Source organism: Ciconia boyciana, chromosome 18 (genome assembly GCF_034638445.1).
Source record: "Ciconia boyciana chromosome 18, ASM3463844v1, whole genome shotgun sequence".
Lineage (NCBI taxonomy): Eukaryota > Metazoa > Chordata > Aves > Ciconiiformes > Ciconiidae > Ciconia > Ciconia boyciana.
Genome location: NC_132951.1, coordinates 10,715,554 through 10,733,569, shown reverse-complemented (window position 1 = coordinate 10,733,569; position 18,016 = coordinate 10,715,554). Strand labels below are relative to the sequence as shown.

General features: G+C 46.8%; 1 protein-coding gene across 1 annotated transcript in view; it reads left to right on the top strand.

Annotated features, from left to right (window-relative positions):
• Window positions 1-18,016, top strand: part of CACNA1B (calcium voltage-gated channel subunit alpha1 B) — a 298,173-nt gene that overhangs the window by 96,003 nt on the left and 184,154 nt on the right. The window contains exons 4-6 of the mRNA XM_072882927.1: window positions 8,518-8,609; window positions 10,714-10,866; window positions 15,112-15,299. Of these exons, the coding sequence (XP_072739028.1) occupies window positions 8,518-8,609; window positions 10,714-10,866; window positions 15,112-15,299 (433 nt within the window). The remainder of the gene's footprint in view (window positions 1-8,517; window positions 8,610-10,713; window positions 10,867-15,111; window positions 15,300-18,016) is intronic.

Here is an 18,016-nt window from a genome sequence, read left to right as displayed (position 1 = left end):
AAATATTTGCAGACTTGACATAAATTGCTTTCACTAAAAAGGAAAACACATTAAAAGTCAGAATAGTTCATTTTAGAACTTGACAAATGAAACAAGCAATCCCAAATGATGTTTCGTTGTGCTCTCATTTTTTTTTTCCCCCATAAAGTAAAAATACTTGAAACATTTTGCTGACCCTGAAATTCCCCTCTCTTCTTCAAGAATCTTGTTTGCTGCTGAGCTAAAACCCTCCATAGCTTGCCCATACACAGGAGACCATGGGGTGGGGTGCGTGACACCAGAGGTCTCCAGGAAAGTGCTTTGGGCTCCCAGCTCCTGCTCTCCACATCCTCTGATGCTAGGAACAAAATTCTGGGATGCCCATTTCCAAGGACAGAAAGCAGCTGTCTTGCCTTTGTAATGTTAATGTAGTGAGACTCAAGGTATGACCTACTTTCCAGCCACAATGAAGTGCAGGATGGTTTTAACTCCTCTGTGCTCGGTTTTCCCAGCGTGAGCTCACTAAAATGTTTTGGACGTGCATTTTTCTGCCAGCTGTCATTGCTTATTGCGAATGACGCTCCTTTTCTACTCTGTGGTGTGGTATGTTCCTGTCTTTCCTACTTAGAAGCAACAAGGACTTATTTGAGCAATTGCCTCATAACCAAAATATCTTCCTTCATCTTGGGCAGAAGCCAAGCCCTCAGCTCTCTGCACTCTGCAAAACCTCAGTCGTTTTCTTTGTCGCACACTGCTTGGCTGCTGTGTGTCTCGCTGTAGTGGAGGAGTGTGTGTCTACAGATGCTCCCCTCCCTGTCTTCTCCTTGGAGCCTGGCTCAGGAATTACAGTCAGGAAAGTAGGTTGCAGGTGGTTTTGAGGGGGGATTCTGCTCTCATTTTGCTGTGTCTCCTCCCAGGACTCCGGAGCATTTTTGCCTTGCAAATAGGAGAGAGTTTGCATTCATATCTGGGCAGCTCTGTATGCTGAAGGCTGGTGGCAAATTAAATGCTGGCTACAAAAGGCTCAGAAATGCACCTGTTTGGTGTGAGACCAAGGAACAAATCGCCTGTTTGTGCCTCTGAAGCAGAGCAACCCCGTACTGTTGAATATTGTTATTTCCTTGATTTATTTTATTTTGCCCTCTGTTCCCTTCATGCTATAGCAAAAGAGGGTTTATCCTTCACCATAGTGAGGCCATTTTGATGGATATAGTCAGTTTTGGGACAAACATGTTTATCTGAGCAAGGGGATCAGCCTGAATTGCTCTGAAAGGGCTGGTGTTAAGGAAAGGGTTGGGACCTGTAACATTGCATTGTAGATGTGCTTTGAAGGAAAGGAGTAGGCTTAGATGCAATATGCAGGTATCTACTTGGATGCTTAGACTTGGTGTTGGTCATCCAAAGGAGAGGCAGAGAGCTGGCAAGCTGGGCCCTTTCATGTGGGAGGGACTAGGGACAGCTGGTGGGGAAGTCACCAACGTGGAGAGATTGAGCTAACAGATGAACCTGGTAATGCCATAAATTAAATGGTGCAATTAGCATGCCAGATCCACTTATCAGCTCAGACCTGGTGTCGACTCTGTGCCTTTGGTAGTCAAGATAAAGCTTGCACACCATGAAATCAAACTGAGTGAAAAGGGGCATCTTTCCAACTGCTCCAGTCGCCGCTTGCACGCAGACTTGTGCTGCGGCTGGGAGAACAAGGGAACAGCGGGACTGACAGCCATGTCGCTGCAGTCCAAACACAAGCCAGGCTTGCTGCGCTGAACAAAACGGCTGCCCGCGTCTGAGGGGCTGGCTCGTGGGCACCCCTTGGCTGGTTGCCTCCGCTGACCTGCCCTCAAATCCCAGAGAAGGAAATCAGCCAGACCATGTCACCAGCGTAAGACTGAACAATGTCTTCAGTGTGCACTCTGGAGCTAAGAAGGTGAAAAATACTCATTTTGATTTGCACTGCAGCTGAGGTGCCTGTCAGCAGACGGACACCCACTACTAACACTTGCCGCATCCTTTTGCAGCTTTTAGCGTGTGTAACTGGTGTGGTTCCTCCCTGTGAGTCTTGCTCATTGGCTTCATTTGCTGCCAAGACTTCGTTATCTGTTGCTGGTTGGTACATACAAGGAAGTGAGGGCAAGTGATGCCTTGTTGCCACAAGATGCCAGAGATCATGGTACCTCCTTCTCCACGGTGCTGTCTGTTTGCTGTTGATACTCTGGTAGTCCTTGGATCATAGGAGGGAAATCTGGACCTCCTCCATCTGGAGGTCAGTGCCATGGGGATGTAATATTTCTTCTTGCAATACCTCCAATAATACTCTATTTCTTGTTCCCCCTCCCTAATCCATCATGACTTGCTGCTTTCCTCCTGCAGCTCCTCCACTTGCTGCTTGAGTGACTCCACTGGAGCTCACCTTGCGCAGGTGGAGCTTGCACTCTCCTCCACCCAGGAGTGTGGGGTACAGCCCTCGCAGACCTTCACTTGGGCAGCAGCTTCCCTGATAGGAAACCCTGTCTTGGTGGCCACCTCCCTTCGTCCCAGGCTCTCCTGGCTAGGTAGATGGTTCCTGGCTGTTGTGCAGGGCAGATGCTGGAGAAGTTGGTGTTTCCAAATAAAGACCATTAATTCAAAGGTCTTTGAATTACATGGCAAGGCCAGTGGCTGTCCTGTGCTGGTTGGTGCGCTGCTGGTATTCCTGATCCTGGAAAGTCTTGCCAGCTCCAGCCAGAAGCATGCTGCGTGCCAGTTTGGCATTAAAATGCTTCAGTCATTCAGGAAAGCAGCAGGCAGAGCAGCCTCCCATGGCAAATGGTTTCAGGGGAAAAAAAAGAAATGGAGAATACATATTTTTGTAAATTTTTAATGCTCTGCATATGCTTTTGAAGGGAAAACACCAGTTAAAAAGGCCAGCTACTTAAGATGAATTTTATGGGCCTTTTTTTGAGGGAAATGAATCTTTTCCATAGAATCTCTCATTTCAAAAGAATTATTTCTTTCCACTTAATTTTTACTGTAAAATTCCCAAGTGGTCCTACAATGATGTGGGACCGGAAGGACCTTGCAGGTTCTCCCCTCGGATCGCTAGCTACCATGAACACCGCGACATCAATCCTCGTGGTGGTGACAACTCCCATGGGGTTAGGGACCTTCTCCATCCCCTGGGCAGCAGAGGAGGAATTGGGAAGGAGTGGATGGTGAGGGTCACCTCTAGCAGGTGTAGCACAGATAGAGGAGACGGTCAGCCCATGCATGGGGGAAACAACTTTAAACTAGTCAGGCAATATTTATGTAGATATTTATTTTATGTATTTTTCCCATTGGTTTCTGTTTCCTGGGGGTCACTGGGGCTTGTTAAATGTCAGCAGCCTGTGCCCAAAGTTGGGTTCTGGGAATGGGGGTGATTTACTTGAGTTTTCTGTGCTCCTGCTTCTGTCAGATTTTGGGGTCAGTGCTGCCAGCGTGTCTGCATTAGGTGGGGCTGAATCTGTGGGTAAGAAGTGATGGTTGCTATTTCTTTTCATAAGACAGCTGCTGTACTGCTGGCTGGTTTTATCTTTTTTTGAGGGAAGCTGTCTGGTGGGTATTTAGTCTTTCTCCTAATCCTGCTGAAGAGATTGATTCAGTTCTTAGGAATGGGTGGTTGGGATAAGGCCTCTGAAAAAAATCGCTGTTTCCACTTACTTTCTAGGACTCGAGTTTATAACAAATGGCAAAGTTACATTAAAAATGCCTACAATTTATGCCAGCGATTTCTCATCTAGCAGAACCTGCCCTGGCACCAGTGTTGTCCAGTGGTGAGATCCCCTTGGAAGTGTTAATCGTTCTCAGTTATTAATCTTGCTGCTTGTTGCTGTAGCTGTATGTTATCTGCTCACGAGCAGACACACTGAAGCTGCTGGACTTGCAGCCGGTTCCAGTTCTCTCCTGCACGTCTCATGCCACCTCTTTTGTGATTTATAGACAGTGAGTCCAGGAGACCGGGCAGAAAATGCACCTCATCACCTGCAGATATGTGTGTGTTGAGCGTGGCCTCACCGGCTGCTCTTTGTTGAGGCTGGACCCAAGGTGTGGTTGCTCCTGTAAGCAGAGACATGTATAGAAAACCCTGTATTTTTGATCATCTATTCTTGGCTCTCACTTGGGTCATCTCCTGTGTTTCTGTTCCTCCTCCTCTTCCCGCCTTGGGGGAGATGCAAAGCACCTCTGTCACCTGCTCTTCAAGAGATCATCTGGAAAAGCTGAAATAAATCCACTAAAAGGCCATTAAGGTAGGAGGAGGACAAGGTGGGGATGATCCTGAGGAGCAGGGCTAGCTTTTCCCCACACCAGTCCTCAGGATTTGGAGATCTGGGGTTAAGCTTGAAGGAGTTTCGAGGCATTTTCTTTGGTCAGGGCTTCAGTAAGGAGATTTGTTATCGGGTAGCTCTGAAAAGTGCAGCATTGTACAACAACGTGTGTCTTGCTGAACCAGTACACAGAAATCCTGAGCTCTGAGGTACTTTAAGAAATGGATTGCTAATTATTTATGTTAGCGTAATGTTCAGGAGAGGAACTTTCCCTTCATTCTTTGCTTTCTTTTATACCCAAAGGAATAAGCTGCTTTTATAATTTATTCCAGGCTTTGCTAGAACAAAAGTTATCAGGCGTTTATCACAAATTTGGCCTCTGTCTCTGGGAACAGATGTCAGTCAGAGCTTGTTAGTGGAGGCGGTGATACAGAAAGCAGCACTGAACCAAGTTATCATGAAAGTGAGGAACAAGTGCAGCGGTCCTGAGCACTGCTGGGCTGGCAGGATGCATGCCCAGATCCTCCACAGCAGCATATGAGCAAGAAAGGTTTGATGGTTGGCTATCCTGCTCGTAAGAAAGGCAAATTACACGGAGGAACTTATTTAATGAGATTTTGTTGCACTTAAACACTCGAAGTGCTATCAAAGACAACATCCTAAGCCTATCAGATCTTAGTGTTTCTGTACAACCTGTTAAGATACAAAAAGGGCTGCAGATCAAGCCATGTATTCTTCTTCATGATGTTATCTCCTAAAATCTTCTCTTTTGCTATTTTTTTACCTTTCACAGCTGATTTCCTCTTCCAGAACTGGCTTGCCCATCACCTTTGCTTTGTTCTCAGCTGTTCGCTGTGCAGCCAGGGATGCTTTGGCAGGATTGTCAGGACGTGCTTGTCAGCTGGCTCCTTTGATGTCTCTATTTGTCTTATTTTTAATGATAATTTCCGACTTGTTCTGGCTTAGCTCACTGTGGCTTCTGCAACCTTTCAGCTGGAGTGGGGGAAAAAGTAAACCAGAAAGATGGCACTTAGGCAAATGCCATGAAGTTAATTAGGGCCTTTCCCTCACTGAGGCATTTTTCTATGCATGTCTGTGAACAGTTTAGGGGAATGGACTGCTGAGCAGCTGTAAATTAGCCTTGGTTTTGTAGGGAGAAAAGGCACCATCTCCACCCTGGCAGAGCTTCCCCCCGCCGAGCTGCTTTGCTGGGATCCAGCTGTTGAAAGCTGCAGTTTGGCTCTTCCCTCGCAATTACTGGGCACCAGCTTTCTGCCAGTCGGTCCTTTGGACCAGTAAGACCCCATGTGCCAGGGCTACTGGGATGGATGCTGACCCCATAACACTTCTAAAAGCCCTGGGGCCCTCTTTTTCCTGGTTCCACTGTTTGGCCCCTGCCTGGGGCCGCAGAGCCGCGGTTGTGAGCACACAGCGTGAGAAGGCTGCAGCATCCAGCCCTCCCCGCTTCGGCTAGTGCAGGAAACATGCTGGATGCCCACCTGGGTTTTCTCACCACCTGCCTCATTTACCTGCAAGGCTCAAATGTGGATTTTTAGACCTAGCGCTACCACCTCATCCCCTCGGTCTTCTGTTTCTTCCACCAAAAGTGACTTTGTTTAGGATGCAGCTGTATTTTTTTGTTTTCCTCTCTAGGCAAAACCTGGCCGGGGTGGTATTGTTTTTCAAGAGTGGCTGATTCATGGGCAGATGTAGCAGTGACAGCTCAGCTGTACAGGCATGGATGGTTTGCACGATTCGACTGTGATTTAATATGATCCATGGACCAGCTCTCCAGCCATGGGAGATGGTGGCCTGTAGGTTGCCCTGTGTAGGTTAGCTAGGGGATCACAGTGCTAGTGATGTGGGAATAAATGAATGATTAGGGGTTTTGACTTGGCGGGGAGTGGGGGTGAGGGGGAAGCGTTGCCATAGTTTGAGCAGGCTCTTTTTAGCATCCAGCCTATTAGGAAGACAAGACTGGAATGAAGGCCTCCAGCCACTGGCACCATGGGACTAATTGATGGTGTCCCCCATTCACTCCCATTTTCTCTTTGAATTTAGAAACAAAACGATGAGCGTATCAAGCACCCCTCCTCTCAGTTTGTACTAGGAAACAGGTACAAACCTGTACCATTTGCCTCGTGACAGCACAAATCCATCTTAGCTCACTGGAGACTAATTGTGCCGTTAGTAGCAACATCTAAGGTGGATGTTTAAGATTATCTTTTGACTTGAAGTGTGTCTATTCCCAGACTGCAGAGGTTTATAAGTGAGCAATTAAGTTGTGAGGATGGAGGGAAGGGAGAAGAGGAATGAAATCATTGGCATGGGTGCAGAAGATTAAATTAGAAGTCTCTGCATGTGATGGTTCTTGGTTTAAATTGTCTCCTGTTGCTTATGCTCAAACTGCATCGATAGAGCTGATGTAATGTGAATTTTCTGGTCGTGAAAATGTAGGAACAGGTGTCCTATAGAATAGATACTCTGCTCCTCAGGTCCTGGCTTGCTGCTGCCTCTCTTGCCATCCAACATCTCAGCATGCTTTTTTCCTGATCTCCAGCACCTCCTGCTGATGGAGTCTGGCCCTTTCTGCACAGCAATGCTGATCCTGCGCTTCCCTGGCCAGTGCTTGGCAGCAGTGCTAAGTCAGTCAGTAAGTCAAGGACAGGGTTTTTATCTGAGTGTAGCTGTGCTGTGAGTGCTCCCTACACAGCCACGTCCTCCGCTGCTGAGTTTGCCAGACATCCTGCGTAATACATACTACATAGTAAAACTATATGTCTTGTTTTGAAAAACTCTGCTTTTTCTTGTATTATTTTTATGGTAGCTGGCCACTTTGCTGAATGCTCAGCAGCCTGCTATCAGGAACTGAGAAAAAGGGCTCCTGGGCAGGTGCAGATAAATCACGGGTGCACGCTGTGGGTGCCCTGCACCTCTCAGAGCATCTCTGTGCCCTGGCATGGGACGCTTGCTGTGTCTGGGTGCTTAGTCCCCAGGGAACTGCCCGGGATTCACTGCCCAAGTCTGGCAGCCTCCTTCCAGCTCTGCCCGTGGCCTGTGGCAGCTCTGGAATCCCACTTTTCAGCCAGATTTGCAAGTCCCTCTTGCTGCCGTAGCTCTTGGGGAAAGGTTGGCAAAGTGTCAGATTATGGTCAAGGTTGGGTCCCCATGGGCAGCGCTTTCAGCAGTTGTAGTTAACAAAGTGGTGGCATCTTGTGCATTTGGTACCAGGTGGTTGGGGGCTTGCAGACCCCACTGCTGGGCTGGCTTGCTCAGCCACTTCCACCTTGGTAGAACAGCCTGGGGACAAACCTAGCAAAAACTAATGGCAATTGCTTATAATCACTTTAACTGGTGCAGTCAATGGGGAGCTGGTGAGAGGGTTTTTGCTCTGAACTAACTGCGTGGTTGGCTTGTGTTAGGGGACCCCTGTCTCAAATCAAGAATATTTTTGTTGAAGCATAATAGGAAGTGCTGCAGTAACTAATGAACGCAGTTTTGCCATGCTCTCTGTGGGGTAGTGTGCCTTGCAGGGTCTTCGCTTAAGGAGTTTGCATCATTGCGGCTTGTGGACGCTGTGACAATATTTCTTCCTTTGCTGTGCCCTAAAACAGTGAAGCCATGTCATTTTCTGTGCAGAGCACTTAAAATTTTAAGAATCGTTCTGGTTTGGGGGCTGTATTTCTTATTAGAGTTACTGCAGCATATCAGAGGAAATACTTGCACCCTCCTCTCTGGATATTCTCCTCAAATAAGGTGCTCTGAACAAAAATTAATTTTGCACACACAGAGTAAACTGTGTAACTAGAAACTGCTTCAGGTATTAGGAAACACCAGACATCAGTACTTGAGGGATTTCTGTATTTATTATAGGGAAAAGCTCCAGCAGGTAATTTCTAACATAACTGGGGGGTTTATTTCCCTCACTGTCTCCTTCTGAAAAATGGTGTATGCTTTCCTGTAAGCACAGGGTGCTGCTCTTTAACGGCCAGAGCCAGGCCTGCTCCCTATGTGTAAATGGCCTCGTAAGCAGGCAGATATTGAAGATTTTCTCATAGTGTGAGCAAAGCTCAGCAGCTCTGGAGGAGTGTGTGAATTGATGGTTTTCAGTGGACACAATTTGCAATGTGATCACAGGTAAAAAGTTTAAAGCAGCTTGAATATTTGCTGGTTTTACACAACATTTATCCACGCTTTGGAAAGAGGAATTTGCATTTAATCTCAATTTTCCCCCTCTCTCCCCTTTTACAATTAGGATTCTAGCAACTGCTGGGACTGATTTTGACCTGCGGACCCTGCGAGCCGTCCGAGTGTTACGACCCTTGAAGCTTGTATCAGGAATCCCAAGTGAGTGTCATGATCATGTCATCTTCACAGCCAAAGGTGCTCTATAGCTTTTGGGATGTTACATGCTTCCTCTGCTTCTTCGCGGTCTGGGGCTCCTGCCCTTGCTAGGTTCTGATTTTCTGTCATCCCGTGTTGTGTACAGCCAGCTGATCTCAGCACTGCACTCCCAAATTTGCAAGTGGGTGGCAGGGATTTGTCCTAGGACTCCTTTGCCTTTTGGGGTTGAATTAATTCTCTGGGGTGTTAAGACTGGAGACCCAAATTTTGCAGCTTTCAGGCCCCCGGCCCTGAGCTTGGATCTTCTGGTAAAAAACTGGACAGTTTTTACCAGCTGAGCATCTTGCACTGGGGATTTTACCCCTTTGATAAGTGGAAAAAAAAAAGGGAAAGAACAGATAGGACTTGGTCTTGCCTACTCAATGGGCAGCTTGCTATACTTTACATGCTAACGTGAAGGGTCTGAATGCTCCAGTGAGGAGCTGCATCATGCCTTGCTAATACCCTGAAACCATCAAAGTCCCCACACCGTTGCTTACTGCCTTTTTATTTGTTGCTGTTCACCAGCTGCTCTGCCTGCTAGCAGGGGATTGCTGTCAGGAGTGTATTTCATTTCTGAATGTGGAACAGAGAGATTTTTCCCTCCAGCAAGAGCTAGTGAAAGGGAACTGCTGCTCTGTGGGATGCTCTGCTCTTCTCTGCATTAACCCCTTGACAGCCAGGAGCCCTCTCTTCTCCTAGGCAGCAGGTTGGGGCATCAGCTCTGCCACCTCCCTGGCTGCTTCAGGACTGAAATGTTGGTGCTGTAGAAGTCCAGCAAGGGGTTATGCTTTGCAATAACAGCACCCAAATTTCCTGAAATCAGCATCCTTTCACGGGCAGGGCTTGAATCTGAATTCCTACTCAGTAGAGGTCCTTGGCTGGGCTTGGGAAAGGTGTCATTCATTAAGAGGATCTCTAATAAGGAGATGCTGATGGCTGTTTTTTTCATGGGCTTCTTGCCTGTGCAAGGCAATATGGTGTTGTGGTAGTGACAGTCTAAGGACATCAGAGAACTAAGGTGGCCCCTCAGGGGTGTCCCTGTCCTGGTGTGGGTCACATGTTCCCCCCAGGAGGGCGTTCTCTCCCACCTGGTGATGTGTCCTGGACCAGCACAGTATTTTCCCACAGAGCATTATTTGCTGTCATGTTTTTAGTGATGCTGTGAAGGCTGTGTGCTGTGTTTTGACCCTGTAGTAAACGTACAACCTCCAGGTGCATTCATACACAAGCATGGTATATGCTTTTCTTCTACAGTCTCAGTATTTTTCCTGTCCAACAGATCTTCATGCTTTTTTTCTGCATGCACCCATATTGACCTCAGTAGTGCTGTACAAGGTGGCAACACAATGACGATCCTTTATTCTCCATAGCTTAGGAAAGGCCACCAAGGTGGCTTTCAGCTGCTGTTTATCACTGAAGTTTTTTTGTTATGTGCGTCTGTATGACATTATCTGACACCTCCATCTCTCCAACCTCTCTCGCCTTATCTCCCCTGGTTTTAATTGAAAATGAGTTTTAGTGCCAGTGCAAAAGCTATGGATGCATAGCCCTGGAGACAGGGTTTTATTTCTCTAGAAGCGGGATGCGATAGGCACGGCAGCGTCGTGGCTATTCTGTGTGTCACGGAGGGAGAGGCAGCTCCTGTGCAGCTCAGCGCTCCCTGCCCTGCCTGGGACAGGAGGGTACCACAGCAGTGCCCAGCTCTGCTGCTGCACCCATACTGCTGCAGGATCTGCCTTAAGGACCTGGTCCAGCTCCAGACTGAGTCTTGGGACTCCATCGGCTGCAGAAGTCCTTTTTGTGTGTCTGAAGCTTAAGAGACCTTTGAATCTGTGATCTGAAGAAGAGGGGTCAGAAAAAGACAACTCTCCTGATTGTCTCTCTCGCATCTTGAGTACATTATGGCTGTAGCATCTTTTTTATAGCACTCTGGGAAAAGCAGCATTTCTTGGTATTGCCAAGCCTAAACTTTCCCTTAGACAGCCCCTTTCTCCTACCTCGCCCCCACCCTGAAGCCCCTGTTTTCCTTCCCTCACTGATTACGTGTTTTTCCTTGTCCCCACAGGCTTGCAGGTTGTCCTCAAGTCCATCATGAAGGCGATGGTGCCCTTGCTTCAGATCGGGCTGCTCCTCTTCTTCGCCATCGTGATGTTTGCCATCATCGGGCTGGAGTTTTACATGGGGAAGTTTCATAAAACCTGCTTCTCTAACGAGACAGGTGAGCTTTGAGCTTTGCTCCCCTCCCAGCGTATCGTCACGATGCTTCTAGTCTCCTTCATCTCATTGGGATGCTTTCTATCCTGCTCTTATGTTGCTTTTCCTTTTTTCTCTTCCACGTTCGCTGCATTCTCTCCCTCTTTACCCACCTACTCCAAGAGTTAACAGACTTTTGTACTCACCCTACGTCCACTGGGGCAGATTCTTCTCTCTCTGTTGAACCACCACGGCACCCCTGATGCTAGTGGGTTGCTCTCAGCCTACGCAAGAGTGAGACAAAGGTGCTTAGGGCCTCCTCTCATGGGAGAATTTTTTCATAGTAGAAATACAAAACCAAATTCCTGTTGTTCCAGCTTGCTGAAGGGTGGGGGGTTTTTTGGTTTATTTTTTCATTCATGGGTCTCTCTTTGCATTTTCATTGGGTTTAGCTCTATGAACAGCTGCTGAATGTTGAATTTCCTTGCAAGGTTTCTGGGGCAAGTTGCATGGGTATGAGAAAACTTTGGTGTGAAATAGTAAGATTGGAAAGACTGGGAGCAACCAAAAAATAAAAAATAAAAAATAAAAAAGGACAATAGATGGAAAGCAAGGAGCCCCTTCATGGAGAAGGGATAAAAATGTCCTTCAAACAGAGAAGGGCAAGAGAAATTGGGCACTGCAGAGTAAATGATGTGTCTGCCTGTGAATGACTAATAAACCCAGGAAGATGGAGGTGGAGAGGAGTAATGCCCAGAGACCCTCGGCTGGGACTGGCTGCCATGTCAAATCCAGCTGCTTGTCCATGGTTCAGAATTCATTCCAATTAAAAAAAAAAAAAAGAAGCCAATTTTTTCCATGTAATTTTCTAATATTCCTTTATAGTAGTGCTAATATGTGTTGGTTATCTGGGCTATCCACAGATGAAAATATTGTTCTTGTCTCCAAAAGATTACAATTTAAGGTACAATTGACTGTCTTTAAAACACAGTCTTGTATTTTCAGTGATTATCACTAATAGGTCTTAATATTGATTTATTTGTATGCATTCAAATGGTAATAAAACAACATCCCTGCCAAATCTCTGGGCATCCTTCACAGTGCTTTCTAACAACAACATGGAAACAGTTTAATATATTCAGTTTATACAGAGCTTTGCAAAAGCAGGGTGAAATTGTTTTCTTGCTTATGTTCCTATGTAATGTTAGAAAAACATAACACAACTTGTAAAGGACAGTCAGGTATTGTGACTTGAGCGAAGCATGACGATTCCTGGAAGAAATGAATTTTTGGACTGGATTTGAAGGAGAGGAAAATCTTTTTGCGGGGTGTGTGTGTTCATGCCAAGCAGAACAGGTCTCAGCCCACTGCAAGGTCTCTGGGGCTACTGCAGCAATTACAGAGGAATAATAACCACGGTGACAATACAGGTGGGTAGGAAGCAGGAGCGTTCTTGGTGAGATGGCAGGGAGAAAGCAATTATGAACAGGTTTGCATTTTCAGATCTGTTAAATTGCAAGCAAGGTGGGTGATTTTTTGCATCCTTCATTCGCAGGTAGCGGCTGCAGGCTGAGCTCTGAGGCTCTGTTGCTAATGGGCTGACTTTAGCCAGTCGGCTAAAGAGAAGAGTGATTTTTTTTTTTTTTCCCCTCCCCCCAGAAACTAGTTAATGTAAAAGGGAAAAAATAAAACCCAAAACTGTTTTTGTTCTCTGCAGACAACTCTCTGACATCAGTGATGACTGAGAGATCTCTGTGCCAGGCTTGGGGACTGAGAACAGATTTTTGTCATGTGTAACGTCGTGTGTAAGTGACTCTTGCTCGCTGGGTGGCTCCCAGCTAGGAATTGGGAGTGCAGCCGAAAAACTGTTGTGTGTGTTGCATATCTCTGCATCGCAGCACCTGGCATCTCGGTGGGAGGACGCGGCGTGGCCGGGCTCACCTCCTCCCGAATCCGCTGGCCGGGCAGTGTGGGAAGGCGCCTGTGTTTACAGGCACTGGCCCCTGCTTTTCTCAAGGGCTAACGAGCTGGTTGTCAGATGAATTATGGGGATCGATTCCACCTGCTCGACGGGAAATGACACGATGGTGTTTCTGGAAAGGCAGAGAGTGGTGAGGTTTCCTGGCGCTGTGGTCCCTTGTGAGCAGAGCAGCAGAGCATCCCGCAAAGCCATCAGCTGAGCTTTTTAAAACCTAAGTGCTCATCATCTCCAAAGATGTGCATTAACAAGCCCAGGCCTGATACCACGGGCTCCGAAGTCTGGCTTGAGTGTGGAAATGTGAACCTCATTAAAGAGATGCCTCTGTTTGTTGGAGGGTAGAAAATTGGAGGAGTAGGAGTTGCTCATGCTTGTTTCTGTTCCATATCCCCAAAGTGGGCAAACTCCTGGGATTTTTCCTGGAATCAGGAGCCCCATGAGAGGTACCAGCTGTTGCTTCAGCACATTGTGGAGGGAACCAAGTAGAAGTGTCAACAGCAAATGTTGCTATAGCCCTGCTAATCCAGTAGCCCAGGGTAGGTCAGTAATAAACTGCAACAAAGAAGGATGGTGGGGACCTAAATATGGCAAAAGGGTTACTCAAGGCCTTTGCCACGCAGCCTGAGAGACTGTTCTGAGCTAGTGGAAACATTTCTATATTTTAATGAAAAGTGGTAAAAATTAATGGCAGTGCATGTTCCAGTGGATGCCTGACTCCCTGCATCCTCCATGCTGTCCTGTTCTGCTGACACAGGATTATTTTTAAGCAGCCACCCTTCGGAGCTGACCCAGCTCAAGTGCCCTGAAGCTGCTCGAGGAGAGGAGGGCATCACATTTGTTTCCCATTTTACCTTGAGACTCCCTTTTTCTCTGTCTTCCCCAGCCATGGGAGTAGGGACCAGTTCTGGTCTCTTTTTTAAAAAGGAAAAAAAACCCCAACCCTTCGTAGTAGATGTGCATTACATTTTCAGAGCATTACCTGTCAACAAAAGGCCAAACAGAGATAAAACTGGATTGTCTTTTAAGACACACTCACAAATGGTCTGCAAGAGCCAGATTTGGTATTTTCTTTTTGCAGGCTTTCTCACTAAGCCCTTGTGAAAGCCTGTGGTGACCCATATGGGAGCTGGAGAGAGATGCCCTGCATTAAGGTGTTGAGTCAACAGGAAAGTGCGTCACACACACACACACACACACACGTATATCCTGGAGCCACAGTGACAATCTTGTTTTCCTCCTGCAGGCTTTGCTCTATGGAATGATTATTCCTAATTATTGTTAGTGCTGATCTTGTTTTCCCCCTGGTGAATTTGATTTTGTGTGGTTTGCTGCTCCATTACCATAACGTGTCACTTTTAAAACGCTTTAATATTTCCCGAATTGCATCTCTGTGTAAATAGGAGTATTACTTAGTATATTTACTTACTTTGAAAACCCAGCACTTTAGTTTTCCAAACTGCTCTGTGTCGGTGCTCGCAACGTCTCTGGAGGGCTGCAATGCTTCAGACTTCACAGCTGATTCTGGAAGATGCTGGCCACCCTTCTGGCCATCCCTTGAGGTCCTTACCTATGACAACTCATCCTCCTTTGCCTTCTCTGGGTCTGAAATGAAACTCAGCAGAGAAACTCCGTCCCTGCTGCAGACAAGCTGACAGCTGGATGCTTTCCCTGCCATGTGTACCTACGCTCCACAGCATTGCCCTTTGGGGCAGAAATATGAAGCTTATAGAGGGGCTAGAGCTCTTAGTCCACCTCGCAGGCTGGTACTGCCTTGTGATGAAGCCAGGGACTCCTCATGCAGCTGTGGTCTAACATCTCTATCTGGACAATTTTGGGGCTATCCACAAGCACCTCTTGCTTAAGCCACTGGTGAAGAACCTGCCCTTTTGCTTTAATGTTATAGTGCCAATATTTAGCACTTAGCTGTGCTGTGTGAGGGTGTATTGTTGGCTCACAGTGTTTGAAGCATGCACCATTCCCAAAGCCCTTGCTCTTACTGCACTGATTTTTTTGTAGCATTTCTCACACATGACATGGCTGAACACTGGGGCAAACTATAACTCATAGGCACTTCAGGGATGGCTCTACTCCACCCTGCCACTAAACTGTCTCTTATAACATGGCAGTATATAAATGATTACATGGGCATAATATCTTTTACATGCCCATAGTGGCACAAGGAAGCCTGAAATGTAAATTGCATTCATGCAGTGGGGCAAGGAGGATGCAGCAGCACCAGCTGCTTGACTGGCTTCAGTTGGTAACTTTTCTCCCCACTGTTCTTCTCTGCAGGTGATGAGGTGGGAGATTTTCCTTGCGGAGAGGAACCTCCTGCCAGGCAGTGTGAGAGTGGGACCACCTGCAGGGAGTACTGGCAAGGGCCCAACTATGGCATCACCAACTTTGACAATATCCTCTTTGCTGTGCTCACCGTCTTCCAGTGCATCACCATGGAGGGATGGACCGACATCCTCTACAATGTGAGTCCGCTGATGGGGCTGTAGGACTCCTGGCGTGTTGTTATGCATTGTGTTAGTTTGGAAAAGGTCGTTCTGGAAAAAAAGTAATTTAGTTTGTGCATTTTTACCCTATTGTTTAGCACCTTACCCTGCTTTTTAGGAGGATTGTTCCTATGTTTTGGGGGTTGTTCTGCAGGTCCTGTAAGAGCCTTTGAACCTCTATCGTGAGCTGTGGTGGTTTGAGCCTGCATGTTGCTTACCTGCAACATGATGTCTTGTGTCAATGTGGTGTTGCCACATGTAAGAATTAGTGCGTGTTGCTTCAAGATGCTGGCATGCATGTCCCATAGAAGATCATCATTCTCATGATGTCCCATAGAAGATCAGTTACCAAACTGCACAATATAGGGTAGCAAAACCAGTGACTCATTAATATTTTGGACCTGTTTCCTCTCTTGACTAGGTCTAGCCTTCGTGATCAAACTTGTAATCTACATCAATGAACAGCGTCAGCTAGATGTTAGCACCGGGATCCAGTACTAGTTTGGGCAACTCCAATAGAATTTTACAAAGCCTTATCAGTCACCTTCACACCTGGCATGACTCTGTTGGCTGTAGACGAGGCTGAATTTCCTCGCTAGGGTCTTTGCTGGCTGTGCCTCCTGCCAGCCAGGACCATGACTGTCACAGCCACTCAAGGCCAAAAGCTCTTGGTCAGTTTTACTATTTCCAGTTTTACAAAGAGTAGGGCAACCTCACCCAATTAGCAACAACTGAATGACTCTGCTGTCTTTCAGGCAGTGTAATGCTCTTGTTTGTGTCTGGAATTTATACCTACCCTTTTGAGGTCTCCTGTCTTGAGAGGCAAGCACCTAACCCTTGCTAACAGGCTGGGAATAGAGCCCTTCAGCTGGTTTCCAGCATCTGTATCATATTTCCTTGCAAAGTATGACAGCTCTTCTTCGGGAGCTGTAAGGGACGTGTGTATCTGCTGCAGACCTGTTCTCCCCAGCTTCGTGATTTGCTTAGATCTTCACGTGTTTCTACAGTGGGTGTAAAGTGCTATGGTTCAGGTCTGGAGGATGGTCCAGCTGTTTTGTACTTCCATTTTCTATGGTAGTAAAGGACTTTATCAAGTATAGGGGCATGAAGGAGAGAGCGAGTGGTGACGATTAGCAATGTATGGCTACACTGGCTGCTTCTTTCTGTTGACTGTAGAAGGAAGGACAATCTGACAGCTGTGCATAGATGATCTGAATTACCCCATGCTGTCCTAGCCAGAAGTGCCAATGTGGAAAAATAACTAAGGGAGGCATTAATAATGCCTCCAGACCATTTCACTGGCCAGTAGGACTATGAAGTGTTTGGTCTGCTTCATTATAGATGCTAGACCCATGCTGGGCTCTTTTGCAGACCTTCCTGTGAGGGTTTCTGTAGCAACAGGAAAGTATTATTAATATCAGCCACAGTAAATTGCAAGGTACAATTCTGCTGTGTTTGAAGCTAATATATCTGATTTATTACCTTCTCCATTCATTGTTCAGTTCCTCCATTTCTTCACAGTCTCTGCCCACTTAGAGTGATCTCTGGAAGGGCCCGTTTCCCCACTGCATGCCCTCCCCTCGCCCTGAAACTTCATCACACAACCAGTTTCTCCCTTTCTCATTCAGCATTCCCGCTCCTTCCTTCTAGTGCCAACTGTTGTAAGAAAAGCCCATTAGCATCCTGGCTGGAATTGATTAATCAATACGTGGTGTATTAGATCATCTTCTCCCAAACTGCCTTTTGTACCACATGCAAAAACCAGAGCTTACTATTGGGGTATCGATTTTGGGGATTGCTTTGAAAACTATTATAGTATCATTCTAGATACCCATTAATCTAATTGGAAACAGATGCCTGGATGAGATGCAGTTGAGTATTTGTTGTATAATGTCCAGCCTCATCTGAGACTCCAGCTTAGGTTTTAATGCTTGCTGGGTTCATGTCTCTGACAGATATGAGGGTGTCTGAACGATCTGCTTGTCGGGTGGAGGGTGAGTGGTGTGTGTCGTGCCACAGGACCACTCGGCAGACGGTGTTCATGTAACCTGTGCCAGCAGCCATCTCTGCCCCCTCTCCCTTGGCTCTGCCCTGCATGCTGCGTCACCCCCTCCTTGTGCTGCTCTGCTTGCTGAGGAGCTGGCTGTGCTTTTGCAGGTTAGGAGCTGAGAAAAGATGTGGGTGAAGATCCACTCTGTGCAGCCCTTAACTTTTTCACAGCTTCAGTCATCTGCTGTTTTCTGGCCGCTTGGCTTTCGTCTTGGTTTCTTCTGTGCCTACTCTAAGTTCATCAAATTTAAAAATGAAACAAAAGCCCAAACCATGCTGCAGCAATGACTGAAAACCCAGCATGGTGGTTGTTTGTGGATGCAGTTGTCAGACTGTGCAGAGGTAACAGCAATGCAACCAGTCCATCCATCCAGCACCAGTCAGTTCAGCAACTGCACATTAATATGGCCTGAACTAGCTGGATCACTGCTGAACCCATGCTGGGTTGATATGGGAAGAAACTGGAAGATGTTGCCTCTTGCATCCACAACTTGAACGGTGTGGTAAGCGAACATGTGTCAGGGTCCTTCTCCTTGGTTTATGGAGGAGAGGAAGTAAGCCAGCATATTTAGGCTCAGACAACAGGTGAGTGTCAGAGGTTATTACTTGTTCAGGGAGCTTTGATTCACCATTTGGGCTCTCCACTG